Here is a 15,350-nt window from a genome sequence, read left to right on the forward strand (position 1 = left end):
AACATTGTCATTGTACGATCCCACAGATGGTAACTGGCAGGAATTGTAGAAATGGGTGCGGGATATAAACATCTCATTAAAATAATTAATTGGACAGAAGATTTGTATAAAGATCCAAGTACAGTCATCAACATGTTTGTATCACCATGAAAAGACAAACTCTAAAATACGTTTACCACTACCTAAAAAACGTAAGTTTTATATACATATGATTTTTGACAAAACATATGTAATAAACCAACTTGATTTTGATTTCATGGGGTCTTTATAGACATTGAGAAGGACAACTACAGTATATGGGATCCACTGCTAGGTTTCCAAGCTAAACTATGCTCACTAATTTAACTTTGCACTGTTTTGCACCTCTGCACCTCTCTCAGTCTCCAGGCAGATACAAGGCCTTGGCAGACTGTTGTAGGAACGGACCAGACAGCGTCACCATCAAATGTGGTGATGTCATCCACCTGCAGCACGAAGGCAGCCAGGGTTTCTGGTGAGTTTTTGGCCTGACACCGGTCACATGGACGAGGGATCTCTTGCGACAGAGTTGGAGAAACTGTCCCGTAAGACGGAAATGGCAGGTTTGTACCCTGTTACTGCCAGGGTGTGTGTCCATCGATGGCCGTGTCCTATGGAAGTATTCGCAAACAAGACACTTAATCTACCTTACCTACTAGCTAGTTCTTGGGCACTGGAAATGTTTGATATTATTCAGGAGCATGGACTTGAGCATCTCTACATCCACAGGCAGAGGGTGAATGTGGGGATGTTCAAGGAACTGGCCATGATAAAATATAGAGCTAAATGGCTGGAAGAAATCAATTACAAACCAGATTACATACATACAGGGTCCCCACGGTCATGAAATTCCTGGAAATGTTTTGAAATTGAAAAAAAAAAAATCCAGTACTGGAAAAGTTTTGAAATGAATCAAAGGTCCTGGAATTTATCAAGGGTCCTGGAAAAATATTTGGCTATGCATTGTTTTTGGCTATTTTGTTAAAACATTACACAAAATATGTAACATAAGTAGTTTTTCGCCGAACGGGCTGTGTGATGGCAGCCTATGTACATGTCTCAATTGTTAGGTTGCACTGCATGGGTTGCCAGGTTGGTGTCACGTGATAAAAAGAACAGATCTACAAGCTCACAGCTTGCTGCAGCCTGATGAGTAGTTAGCTTGTAGAGCTGTTCGTTTTGTCACGTGACACGAACCTGGCAACTTGTGCTGGTTGTGTGTATGCTGTCCCAACTAACAATTGCGAGCAACACGTGAATCGTCGGTGAAGCGTAATCGATTGAATGCAGTTAAAAATATATCGGTTGAACTAATAGTATGATCCACAATGCCAGGGAAATGTTCGTTTAATAATTTGTGGATTACAAATGAAAAGTTTAAAGACTGGGTAAAGCGGGAAGAGGACCCGAATAGAGCTGGCTGCAAGTTATGCCACAAAAGTTTTGATGTTGGGAACATGGGGGAATCGGCGCTGGTCAGCCATGCGAAAAGCAGAAAACACCTCGACCTCCAAAAGGCTGCTGTACAGACCGCTGGTGTCGGCACCTATTTTACACCTGATGTAAGGCCAGGTCCAACTGGTGCTGCTTGCACGACCGCAAGACAACAACAAACCACGCTCAACCAGGCCGTCGCAGCTTCATTTGACCAGCTGTCGGCTGAAGTGTTGTGGGCACTTAAAACAGTGGACTCTCACTATTCATTTACCTCCAGCGCCAACACGAGTGAGCTTTTCAGAGCTATGTTTCCCGACAGTGCAATAGCGTCCAAATTTGCGTGTGGGGAAACAAAATGTGCGTACCTCAGTACATTTGGACTGGGACCCTACTTTAAGTCACTCATCGTAAGAGAAGTATCCAGGCAGGCTGCTTACACGTTGATGTTCGACGAAAGTCTCAACAAACCGCTCCAAATGAAGCAGATGGACCTGCATGTTCGGATTTGGGACGGGGGGGAGGTGAAAACCAGGTATGTTGGGTCTGAGTTCCTAGGCCACGCAGCTGCCCAGCACATAGTTGAACGGATGCAAAATATGCTATCCGAAACTGGAATGACGAACCTTGTGCAGCTATCCATGGATGGGCCGAATGTGAATTGGAAAGCGTTTAATTTACTTCAATCTGAACTTGCCCAAGTTAACAAATCCCTACTGAACATCGGGTCGTGCGGTCTGCACACACTGCATAATGCATTCAAGGATGGATACCGGGCAACTGGATGGGAAGTGGACCATACCCTCTCCATGATGTATTGGATGTTTAAAGACAGCCCCGCGCGCAGAGAAGACTTCATAAAAGCCACAGGCTGTGACACGCCCATGCTTAAATTCTGCCAGCACCGATGGGTTGAAAATGTGACCGTTTGTGAGAGAGGACTGTTGTTGTGGCCTCACATTATTAAGTACATTGATGCAGTGGCAAAAAAGGAAGTACCAGAGCCAAAGATCAAGTCGTTCCAGGAGGTCAAGAAAGCCTCTGCAGATCCACTGTTTGTAGTGAAAGCCTCAATATTCCTGAGCATAGCCAAGCAAGTCACTCCCTTCCTGGTCCAATACCAAACGGATAAGCCAATGTTACCATTCATGAGTGAGGACATGTACAGGCTCTTAAAAGGTAATTATATACCCCTTCTATAGTAAAATATTATTTATAGTCTTACATTTATATAAAGAATAAAGCTTACAAGGATATAGCTTGAATGGCAGTGGTGTAAAGTAAGTACAATGTATTTATTTTAGATAATTTCACTTATATTTGTCAATTTTTCAATACTTCTACTCCACTGCATGCATCTGTATTATTATTATTGTATTGTTAATTATTGGCAAATAATTAACTTTTTACTCCACTGCAGTTATTTGAAAACTTACAAGTTACTTTGTAGATTCAAGATTATTACAAACTGTGCATTAACCAATTAAGACATATTTTCTACCTTGTCTTTTCGAAAATAGCTGATCTACAAGCTCACATTGTGGTTTGTTGTGAGCTTGTAGATCAGCTATTTCCAAAAGATTTTGACACATTTTGAAAACATTTTGGAGAAAAATTACTTCTGAAATGGGACAATCTGCATACTGTACTTCTACTTTTGATAGTTTTTGTTTTGATGTCAATTTCTACATTGTGGTATTGCTACTTTTATTTAAGAAAAAAAAATCTGAAAAGTTTTTCCATTACTGCTGAGTGGCCAGATATAATAATACTGGCTTTGTTATTAATGAAATGCATGAGCCCTCTATTGACCTTAAGATGTAATACCACAAAGAGAGATATTTGACAGTAATATCCATTTTTGCAGTGTGATTAATCAATGCACATTGACATACAATTTTATGCTAAAACATAAATATGACAAATATTGTTGTCAGTCCATCTATAAATACATTTGTTAAAACAAATATTTCTGATGAAGACAGTCAGTTACCAATGGAGCCAGTAAACTCATATTAGTGATTTGGCCTAAATTGCTTGTTAATGTAGTCATGAGAAAAAGTATTGACATAGATGGAGCAATAACATAAGAAATGTGTTCTGCTTTGTTCTGTCTGCAGGGCTTATGGACCGTTTCATCACAGAGAAGACCATGAAAGAGGCTACCTCTGCATACAAAGTTCTCCAGGTGCCCTTTGAGCAAGCAAGTGAACACAAGGATGCTTCAAAGGTGGACATTGGTTTTACAGCAGAAACAGCACTCAGTAAACTGAAAAACCAGAAAAAGATCTCAGAGAGGCAGGTGCTTGAGATAAAAACAGATTGTAAAAAATTCCTCATTTCACTCTTGCGCAAGTTTGTTAACAAGTCACCTGTGCAGTACCCACTTGTTAGAAACATGCAATGCCTAGATCCAAGACAAATGGTTGCAAACAAAGAGCAGTCTGGGAACAAAATGAAGAGAGTCCTGCAGACCCTTGTGGCTGCAAATCAAGTGCAGGAGTCAGTATGTGATGATGTCTTGAGAGAGTACAAAGAATTCTGTGATTTCTCTCTGATCACTCCAGGGTTCAGAGAATTTGACCCCTCCGCAGATAGAGTGGATACTTTGTTTCATGAGACCATGGGCTCTAGCAGTAAATTCAAACATCTGTGGGATGTGGTGACGGTGCTCCTTGTGATGTCCCATGGACAGGCAAGTGTGGAGAGGGGATTTTCTGTGAATAAAGAAGTTGTGGTGGAAAATCTGAAGCAAAACTCTTTAGTGGCACTGAGACTCATCATTGACCATATCAGGGCAGTCGGAGGGGTTTGTAAGGTTAAGCTCACAAAAGAACTGCTCGCATCAGCTGCAGGTGCAAGGCAGAAGTATGTTTCCCATCTTGATGAGCAAAAGAGAGAGAAAAGTAGACAGACTCTTGCTATGAAAAGAAAGACTCTCATGGATGAATTAGGTGAGCTGAAAAAAAAGAGGGCTAGAATTGATGCTGACTCCAAAGCCATGGAGAAAGCTGCAGATGAGTTTGCAGAAAAGGCAGAGACCACTAGCAAACTTACCTTCATTGCAAAGTCCAACAGCCTCCGCCGTTCAGCCAAAGAAAAAAAAACAAGCCTGCTAGACATTGAAAAGCAAATTGATGAGAAGCTAAGAGAAATGAAAGAATGAGAATCCCGAAGTGGTCACAGTTTAGCAGTTAAATTGCCATTGTTAATTGTAAAAAAAAAAAAAAGAGAAGGAAAAACAGACCATCTCAAGGCATTACATGCAGAAATTGTCCATGGGACACTGACTGCTGTTTATTGTTGTGTTGTTTACTTACATTTTGCACTGAGTTCCTCCCGTTCCTGTTGGAATGTGCTGTTTGACTGTAATTATTGTGTTTAGGATTATGTTGACTTATTTTATTGTGTTGTCCAGGGGAAGCCAACTATGTAAGCATTAACTTATGGCACTTTCTTTAACATTACCAGGAGTAAGCTGTTTTTTTTTAAATATTTTATTTGACTGACTTACTCTACCTGTTCAGTGTTTTTAGCTTTTTGAGCATTCATTGAAATATTGTAGCATCTACTGGTCTGGAGATACTGTACTGTTCCTAAAATAAATGGCACTTTAAGTTTACCACTCTTGATTTGTTTTGCATAATTATGTTCATCCCTCCTTGTGTCTGACAGTATCCTCTTGATATTGATGTTGATATTGGAAAAACATAGGAAAACCAACAACAAAAGTGTAATTTTAAAACGCCCTCGCATCCTTCATTATTTTTGAATTCATAAATGGGGCAAATGCAAGGCAATATTTAAATGAAATAAGTCATACGGATGCCATAATGAGTCTTCCAGTGAGCTATGCCCTAATTTTGCACGAAATGTTGAATGAAATTGTACTATTCTATATTCTATGCTTTATTTTTGCTACACTGCCTATCTTTGGGCATTCTACATAGGAGTAACGGTACGTTTTAACAGCGGGCGACTCTCGGGCGATGTCGGGCGACATCGTCCAAAAGATAAAGAAAATCTATCTTTCATCGCCCCCCCGCCCACTTCGCCCGATCGCCGGCTCTCATAGACTTTCTTTATCTTTTGGGCGATGTCGCCCGGCATCGCCCGAGAGTCGCCCGCTGTTAAAACGTACCGTGAGAGACACATTATTGTGCTGAATCATTGTTATATAGGCCTGGAAATTGGGCTAAATATTCTGGAAAAGTTTTGGAAAAGTTTTGGAAATTCATTGCTAAAAATGTGTGGGGACCCTGTACATATTGTCAGTTTAAAACTGTGTATGATTGTGAAAAATATGTTGTGTATGATCTATCTAAGAGCCAGCCATCTCTGTGCTCAGGAATATTGCCACTACATATTGAAGAATTAGATGTGTTTATATTTGCACGTACGTGAAATGTGTCCTCTGCATTTCACCCATCCTATAACCGCTAGGAGCTCGGGAAGCAATTAGGGGTTAAGAGTCTTGCTCAGGGACACACATCGACACATTGCTGGCCTGGAATCGACCTGGGACAACCAGGGGCCCAGGCGGGCTCACTAACCACTCAGCTATGTGGTTATTAGCTATTGTGAACTTGGTGAAGTGACCATTTTATTATGATTATTTATTATGATTATGACTATTTGACAAAGTACATGTAGGTCTGTCCCTGGATAGTGATTTAGTTAAATATTTATTAGATAACCATATATTCGCAATTTAAAATTGTATCCATAAAGCCTGGAACAGAAGAAAACGTGCAACTTACGCATAATGGCACTGTGATGGATCATACCACTCGTTCTTATGTAGTATATCACCTTGTTTAAGTTAACATTCAAGTCGGTCTTCTGTTCATTTTCTCCTTGTTCTTTTCTCTCTCTCTCTCTCTCTCTCTCTTGCCCTCCACTCTCTAGTTTGAAAATTAGACTACCAAACTGTCTCTGTACTTTTGATCAGAGTCATGTATACAGTATGTGGTATTTATTATTATTTTGTTTATTATTTTGGTGTCAGCATGTTGGCACTGGAAATATTGTGTTCTTTAAAATGTGTCTGAATAATCCCGTAAGGCATGGGCTGTGTTGAGGCAGCCAGACACAAAAATTAAATTATTCATTCACTCATTCATTCATTCACCAGTGTAATGAAGCTGCTTGTCTGTCACTGTGTCCAGGGTGCTGAAAACGCAGCTTAACTATTGCACACCTTTAAGTCGCCTCATTTGTATAGCCCTTTGTAACAGAGTTACAAAGTGCTTCATGCGCAAGATATTTGAGCCTGACGTCAACGGTCAATGCCAAATATTGGAAAGAAAGTGCAAAATAAATGAATGTTACAAACCTGGATCAAACTAAATGAAAACACCCTTATGTCAGTGAGTATGTTGAATGCAACACTCATGCTCCTGTTTCTTTCACTAACCCCCTCGCTTCATCTCTTCCTTCCTCCAGGCTTGTGAAGAACTTGAGTCGGCGACAGGAGGGCCTCATCCCAGCATCCAGCCTCCAGATGATCTTAGGAGACAGCAGTCGAGGACAGTCCACCAGACTGGGAGGTAAAGGGAACAGGATGGGAGCATAGTACTGTACAGGTCGTTAGCCTGATAGCATAATTGCCTATTGAAGTAATTTTTGGGCTAAGTTGACATTTCTGCCTTTCTTTCTTTTCTTTTTCTTGTTCCTTTATTTATTCAGGGGAGCCCATTGAGAGCAAGCTCTCTTTTTCAAGGACGCCCTGATAACAACATATAAAATACATACATAAAGAGAAACAATAACAAACAGTTGAATCACATTACAGTGTCACAGATGCAAATAAACATAGTTTTACATGAAACAGGTTCAGTCACTATGTAGTGTGTCCTCAAGAAGCACCCTGAATGTCTCTATTGAGACCGATCGCACCAGTTTCGACAGCGTAACCAGTTTCGCCTAACTCTACTCTCCTAACACTGCTGCTTCATTGTACCTAGTATGTTGCCTCAGCATCAGAATGCTTGTTACATTACAAAATGACTTTTTAAAACCTTAAAAATATGACTTAGACAATTGTGCTTTGAGGCTGTGCTTAGAGGCTGACGGTATAATACTGTATATGTGTTCAGAGAATTCAGAGAGTGTTTCAAATCTCTATATTCTCCTGTAGACTCTGGGAATCTGAAGGCCAGAAAGCTCAGCAACCCATAGAAGGAAGAAAGCACAACAGAATGCATCATGGGTAAACTTTGGACTTACAAACATGCCCCCAGACAGACAGACAAACAGACATGACGACACAGCTGTCTCATAACTGATGGACTACTGCTGCGTTCCTCTCTCCATCGGCTTTCCCCACAGCATTCTGGTCAGTAGGACAAGTACATGGAAATCTGTGGACTTTGCCTTTACCCCAGCTTTTGATTGACAATCTCCTGGATCAATGCTTTTATTTTGCTTCTTCTGTCTCCTTCAGTGGACACCATCACTGAATGTGATGGACGGATGGACAACAAAATGTGGCACCAGCAATAAGGCACAGGAGCTATTTGGAACTATTAAGACCTATTAGCTCTCATGGAGAATCAACAGCCTATCCCTGGCTGCGGTTTAATCAACAGTTTTTACTATCTCAACATATTTTGTCCATATAGTACTTGATTCAGCTAATGTGTGTGTGTGTGTGTGTGCGTGTGCGTGCGCGTGCAGGGTGTGTGTGTGTGTGAATGGCATGTTAGTGGTTGCCATTATGTGGACACTAACCCAGGATTTGCCTGAAACATTTATAGGACAAAAGGACTTTTATACATATGCAGTACAGTACCACTCATTTTTAACATGTACCTCGTTGTTGACATCTTTCATTTTACCTCATCATTGTATCTTCATAGATTTCATTCCTTAAGGCACCTTTCCTCTGAAAGAGTTAAAATGCCAAAATGTGCCGTGCCATAATGCCTTTTTATTCCTCCTCTTTTTTGGAATTTTATGCTCTTTTGTAAGTACTGTACTATTTTGCGTCGCAAGGTCAGTGCTCAGATACTGTTCCTGCTTCCACCTCACCGATATTCAAGAGGCACTTTAACGTGGTTTAAGGTCAATAGGAGAAAAGAGAAAAGAAAAAGAAATTGTGCTTATCGAACGGTCTCTGCTTTATATCACTGTACGCCTTCCTAATCAGCGCTGTCGTTAGCTTTGTTTGTCACTTGTCAAGATAGGCAGCAGTCAGGGAGACACAACTCACCCCTGCCCCCCAGGTAGTTGACATAACAGGGAAGATGAAGTCTGACGTTGCTCCGGGTGATGAAGAACGATAGGAAAGTATTCATCAGTCAGGTATATGGGAAGACGCTGCTACAGACACACCTCACAGCCCAGACACTGTCACTCTCCTCTGACAGGCAGACAGACAGACATTCTCTGTGTGTGCGTCTCCATAATGGAGGGAGATTGTTTCCTCTTCGGCATTACAGCTCAGTTAATCTTGGGGCACCCCAATTGGTGGGAGGGGGGTGGGGGGGGGGGCGGGGGTCATACAACAAACATGAAAATATACCCACTGTGTCGAACGCTTAATTAAATATTGATTGCGGACTTATTTGAATTTACCACATCAAATCAAGGCCCCAGTAGGAGGGCCACCTTTGATATGTCGCCTTTGATATGGAAATTAGCCTGGCGAGCGGTAGGGGCTCTGCTCCGCAACATTTCATGTGTTGTTAATTTATTTATTTTGCTATCATGTTGTTCCTTTCGCAGCGTGAGGCGTTGACGCAGCCCCACGAAATGATGTCTCTTTACGTATACGGGAGACACACTTGACTGCACCACCACTGAGTACTTTTTTTTGTTTTCCCTACATGTACTGTACATGGCAACAACTAAAAGACTTTTTTTTATACCTTCAATCCAAAATGCTGCAGATTTTGCACTGAATTTCCAGATATGGGAAAGGGAAATTGTCCAGTGTGTTTGTGTTGCTAAATCTTTATTTATGGCAGGAAAATGCATGGTTGAACTTGAGCAGGTTTGTATTGTTGTTAAGACATGAGACATTGGTCTTGACTGGCTTCCTTTTGTAAAGCCTCTGTATTGTACAGAAATGAATAAAGCATATTTATTGAAATAGTTATGACATTTTATATGCAACAGCCAATGTGAATAAAAATGTCCAATTTGTTATGGTTATCTTTCGTTTAGTTTTTCTCTTTCTTTCTTTTTTAAGTGAACACAGGCTGCTTGTATCAATCAATCAACTTTATTGTCACAACACAATTACAGGTAACGGTGAGGTGAAACGCTTGTTTATGCAGGCTTTCATGTTTCATGCAGCTAAAGGAGCAAAATAAAAGTCAAGAATTAGAAGCAAAGAATGTTAAACTAAATTAGCACACAAAGACTGAAAAAGCAGCATGTTAAAATCAGTATGTTGTCTAAAGAGGTCCTAAATCACATGTAGTGCATTCAATATAGTGCATGTCAGTATCATGTTGCTTAGAAGTCTGAATGGAAGTCCTAAGTGCACATTGTATTTTACACATCCCACAAGAATCTCTTGATGACACATCTTGGAAACTTGAGACTAAAGGAAACAAAAAATGTGCATGTGAAAAAAGAAAGAAAATTGCTTGTGTTTTGTTTGCCTGCAGATGTGAGTGATGTACTCTGATTGTCATTTGCGCCATATAAGTTAACTTTCTTTGTGGCATTCTATTGCTTTATTTACATAGGAGGGAGACAGGAAATCATGGGCAGAGAGAGGGGAGACATGCAAGACATGATGTGAGTTGGATTTAAATTTGTGTCCTCGCATCTCACAAGGAGCATGTGGTCAGTGCACTAACTGTTTGAACTACCCAGCACCCAAAGTTTGCTATTATAATATCACTGATATGAATCTGATGTGATATGATCATATCCATCATTTATTTAAATTTGAATCCAGCCAAAATACTAACCATGCTGGAAATTTTACATATCATGCATGTATCGCAAATACAAGGGTCAAAGCCCAGAGATTGGCTTTGACAATGAGGTGTCCTAAATAGTGGGACCAGTTGAAAACTGGCCTTTTGTGTCACTCTCAATACAGTATTTTTTTTTTTTTGATTGACTGATATTGCTACTATTGATACTGCTATTCATCAGAAATGTAAACAGCACGAGAACGTCCAGGGGACTTGTTTCCATTGTAGTCCTTTGTAAGTCCTTTTGAAATCAAATGAGGTGGATTAACGGAATTTAAGGTAGGCAGAGATTCAAAATGGCAAAGGGACACATCATTGGAGGGATTGATTCTGTGAACCAGGACTTTATTTCATATATTATGCAGCATGTGCTATTACTATATTTTGTACATTATTGGTGTAAAATGTGCATGTTAAGGCAGTGTCTCATAACTTAAGGGTCAGGTTCATCCACATCGTCTGCCAGTCTGTTCTTGCTCGCCGCCATGACGTATTGTATCCAGCGGTAGTAGTGGGACACGCGGGTGTACACGCCGTACTTCCCCTCCATGGCACACTCCTCTCCCCAGCTTATGATGCCCGTCAGGAACCAGGTGTCGTGGAAACGGTTGGTGTGCGGGCCGCCACTGTCCCCCTGGCAGGAGTCTTTGTTGGTGTCGTAGTATCCCGCACAGAACATGTAGCGGGTGATCCGGGCACTGCTGCTGTCCTTGCACTCGGTCCGGTCCGTGAAGGGGACCTCCACCTTCTGCAGTGTGCTGGAGGTGGCGCCGTGGAAGCGCGTTCGGCCCCAGCCGCTGACCGTGGCCGGAGAGGTCTCCTTCACGATGGCCTCTGTGAAGGCCTTGGGTCCTAGGCAAATGGGCCGGGCCGCCGCGGAGAAGACAATGGGGGTCTCGAGGCGCACCAGGGCGATGTCGTGGTTGTACAGGCTCACCTGGGATTGGTAGCGTGGATGGATGCGCTGCTCCGACACTTCGTGGTCCTGCTCAGTGCCCTCCTTGATGTAGACGTTGTGCTCCCCTGCCAGAATACGGGTCACAGTTTATAACGGTATATGATCCATACATGCGAGTCGAGATAGGCTTTTTAACTGTAACAGACATACTGTAACACTGCCTATGCTTCAGCGACATAGTGTTTAACAAGGAGTGAATAAAAACTCTTAATTGGCCATGAGTGACATCCTGTCTTACCCACTCTAACGAAGAAAGATCCCTGTCCCTCCACCAAACAGTGTGCAGCAGTGACGACCCACAGCTCGCTGAGAATGGTCCCCCCGCAGAAAACCTGACCGCTGGGACGCGCCACCAAGGCTACCTGGGCCGGAGCAGGAAGAGAGCTGGTCAACAGCTACAGGTGAGAGAGTGTACAGCAAGGGTTCCCAAACCTTTCAGACCGTGACCCCCCAAAATAATCATATTTGAACTGGGGACCCCCCACCCTGACAACCACTTGTAATTGTAGGAATTACATTTTAGTTTGACTCGGTTCCAAAGATATATTTGTGAAAATAGCCAAACTACAATCTCACTTGTGAGCTTGTAGATTGTCTATTTTCACAATGTTTACCTCTTTCTTACGTAACATTTGACAATTTGGCCAGTTTGGTATTAAAACGATTAAAACGAAAGTAATTAAATTGTAACTTTAGAAATGTGCATATACCCTGTATACACTTATACTGTATGTTGGTTTGTTTACTGTTGAGTGAGAAAACAATGTTGCACATTAAACTAATCATCTGGGGACCCCCCGAAATAATTTGGGGACCCCCAGTTTGGGAACCACTGGTCTGGTGTACAGTAATGTTAAAGGTCCTGTTACAGTGAAATATAGCCTGTCGTTATCTTTCTTTATCCCCTATAAAGGCGACTATACTAACTTGTGTGTTAGCCTCACCACATCCACGGTTCAAGTTAGTTTTCAAGCCATTTTTCATACTATACCTTATATACGTTACATTTCATACCTGCCATGGGATCTCTCCAGGTATGACAGATTCCCCTCCGACGATGCGTTTCTGGTCGTTCATAATCCTACTTTCCTTGACCGCCCACAAGGGCATCCTGCTTTGGGCCGGGGATAATGTAAAACCATCTGCGGTTGGAGATGATGCTGTGGTGCCGGCTGGCGTTGGAACGGGGGAGGTAGTGGCGTTGCTACTCATGTTGGTCAGTGAAGTGCCATTTCCGAGACCCACTTCTGTGTCATTTTCGAATAGAGACCTTGTGGACATCCCACTTATCACTGTCAGGGCGTCTCTGCCACACGGATATTCAGCTGCTCACAGTAACATTAGGAACCTTGTTAGAAAAAGTCAGTATTCTAACGTTTGGCTTCTACTGAATATAATAGGCCGGTAATGAATTGGATATAGTTACCGGTTGGCTCGCAGTTGAGCCCGTCCTGCGCCATTTTGTATCCCTCTGCACAGGAGCACTTTGCTCCGAAGGTACCCATTGACTCGCAGAAGTGCATGCACTCCCCATTGTTCAAATCACACCTTCTAGCAGTGACTGAACACAGATACCACACACCAACAGTTTAAACTGTGCCACATGTGGCTGTCTGCTCACAATGACATGTGTTGAATCAGTGTTCATTGTTCGTTCAACAGCTCTATTGGGTAATATGTAAAACAAGCCAAGAATGGAACTCTGGGATCATGCAGGTACCAATAAGTCACAGACTGGAACAAAAGTTCTCATGAAATGATCAGATCACACTCATGTGGGATTAAACATCTTTATCCTGTTTTAAATCCTGCTGTGGGATGGTCACTTACCAATCTCACAATTTCTGCCGGTGAAGCCGCTGAGACAAGAGCAGGTGTGGGAGCCTAGTTGGTCCTTACACTCTCCCTGGTTCTGACACGGACTAGATTTACACTGGTCTCCATCTGAACACACACACACACACACACACGCACACACGCACACACGCACACACGCACACACGCACACACACACACACACACACACACACACTGTAATTAGTGTAACCACTTAAACCCTATATAATTAGTTGACTGGAGTCCCCCATGGCTTCATACCTGGTCTGTTCCTTTTTCTCTCTACATCAAATCTCTTAGCTGAAAATAGCCTATCTACAAGTTCATAGTGTGTCGTGAGCTTGTAAATCTGCTATTTCCGACAAATGTTCACCCCAGAATAGTATAGGGTTCATGTGGTTAATACACCACCATTTGGTACCATGTTATAGTGAGAATTGAATCCTGTACCGGTAGACAAACAGAGGGATAGAGAGCCATACACACTCACATGACTCATTTTTCCCATGTTTGATGTGTTGATAGAGGTCAGTCAGTAAGCAAAAGTCTTACCTATGTATCCCACCCAGAACTCCATCTGAAAAGCAAACAGTAAAGCCTTGCAGATTAATACAATCCATGTTAACAATATGTGTATGAGCCACACACACACACACACACACACACACACACACACACACACACACACACACACACACACACACACACACACACACACCGTCAATGCATCGTCCTCAAACGCTTCCCTGGCCTCTTCTAGATCACATCTTTCCTCCAGACACTCTCTCTCCAAGTTGCCTGACAGCCACTCCTCAAACACCCCGGTGTTGTGGCGTTTATGTCTCCGTAGGACATTATCTGCTGCTTGGCCAGACAGGAACACATGGGCTCTGTTTGGAGCTGGGGCTAGAAAAATACACACACAGAAGATGTGTTAACACAGCAGTGGACCCAAACAAGACAAACAAAAATCGGAAGGTTAACTCTAGATTAACCTACTTCTCACTTTCATAAGTAGTATCTGATAAAATAGTTTTGTGATATGACTGTTGTTTCATTTAGGATTCAAATTGGATTACTTACTGAAATTAGTTAGCAAAACATCTAGAAGTATATTCGCCTATAATGGGGGGGAATTCCTGGCTGTTGCAATACCCCACGTCTCTTCTCTACTGCCAGCTCTATACGGACTCATAAATGGATCTCTGACTCGGCAATCAAAATATAACTTTTGAGATATTACGCGAGTAGTTATGATGTAAAGATGAGCCTTATAATACTGTACCTCCCAAGCCCAGCTGACGGTCCAGCAACAGCACACAGCATAGAAGAGACAAAATGACCGGAGCCATAATACTCTGATACCAAAATACACACACACACACACACACACACACACACACACACACACAGTGGGTCACCAATCCAAAGTACAGCACACGGTTGTTTATACTTAATCTGCACCCACACATAGATGTTTGCCCAGTGACTGTAGTAGACTGCAGAATGTGTAACTAATAGTTATTGAGTGTGTCACAACCAGGGTGTCTTCTTGTCCTGTATGTGCAAGGTTTTAGAGAGTTAGACACGTGCAATAGATTTACAAGGGGAATGTAGAATTGAGACCAAAAGTGAACTTTTATAATAATGTGTGCACTTTAGACTCTTCACCACAAGATGGCGCACCTATACCTCAGTCTTATTCTCTGTGGTCGGCATAACAAATCGTGTGTGTGTGTGTGTGTGTGTGTGTGTGTGTGTGTGTGTGTGTGTGTGTGTGTGTGTGTGTGTGTGTGTGTGTGTGTGTGTGTGTGTGTGTGTGTGTGTGTGTGTGTGTGTGTGTGTGTGTGTGTGTGTGTGTGTGAGAGTATATCCATCCTGTTTACAATTTAGGCATTTAGCAGAGCAGATGCTCTTAATACACAGCGTTTTACAGTAAGCAAGGAAAACACGTGCTAATACATCAAATGCATAGAAATAGTAATGTAGGATCATAGGTAGACCAAGAACCTACCTACCATAATCTGTACATTGAAACTATACACACCATAGGATGCCAGGTCTACAAATGACCTGGCATCTGTCCACATAACATGCTATCTAAATTACATTTTAGCCTTTGCATAAGCCTGCAAGGTTGTCAATGCAATGTTTGTGATATTCATGGA

At 42.1% G+C, this 15,350-nt stretch overlaps 2 protein-coding genes across 2 annotated transcripts in view; one reads left to right on the top strand and one right to left on the bottom strand.

The window, feature by feature from the left end:
• The window catches only part of mcf2a (MCF.2 cell line derived transforming sequence a), a 47,556-nt gene extending 37,947 nt beyond the window's left edge, over positions 1-9,609 (top strand). Inside the window, exons 28-30 of the mRNA XM_084041910.1 lie at positions 381-493; positions 6,898-7,001; positions 7,592-9,609. Of these exons, the coding sequence (XP_083898036.1) occupies positions 381-493; positions 6,898-7,001; positions 7,592-7,632 (258 nt within the window). The 3' untranslated portion in view covers positions 7,633-9,609. The remainder of the gene's footprint in view (positions 1-380; positions 494-6,897; positions 7,002-7,591) is intronic.
• A 1,212-nt stretch (positions 9,610-10,821) lies between these two features.
• On the bottom strand, positions 10,822-14,534 carry f9a (coagulation factor IXa; the record flags this gene model as incomplete). Its single annotated transcript, XM_084041770.1, has 8 exons — positions 10,822-11,411; positions 11,585-11,708; positions 12,361-12,671; positions 12,773-12,907; positions 13,177-13,290; positions 13,735-13,759; positions 13,901-14,088; positions 14,468-14,534. 8 exons carry the CDS (start codon positions 14,532-14,534, stop codon positions 10,822-10,824), a joined length of 1,554 nt encoding a protein of 517 aa, XP_083897896.1.
• Positions 14,535-15,350: the final 816 nt, after the last annotated feature.

This window comes from Gymnoscopelus microlampas, assembly GCF_963454915.1.
Source record: "Gymnoscopelus microlampas genome assembly, chromosome: 18".
In the NCBI taxonomy this organism is placed as follows: Eukaryota; Metazoa; Chordata; class Actinopteri; order Myctophiformes; family Myctophidae; genus Gymnoscopelus; species Gymnoscopelus microlampas.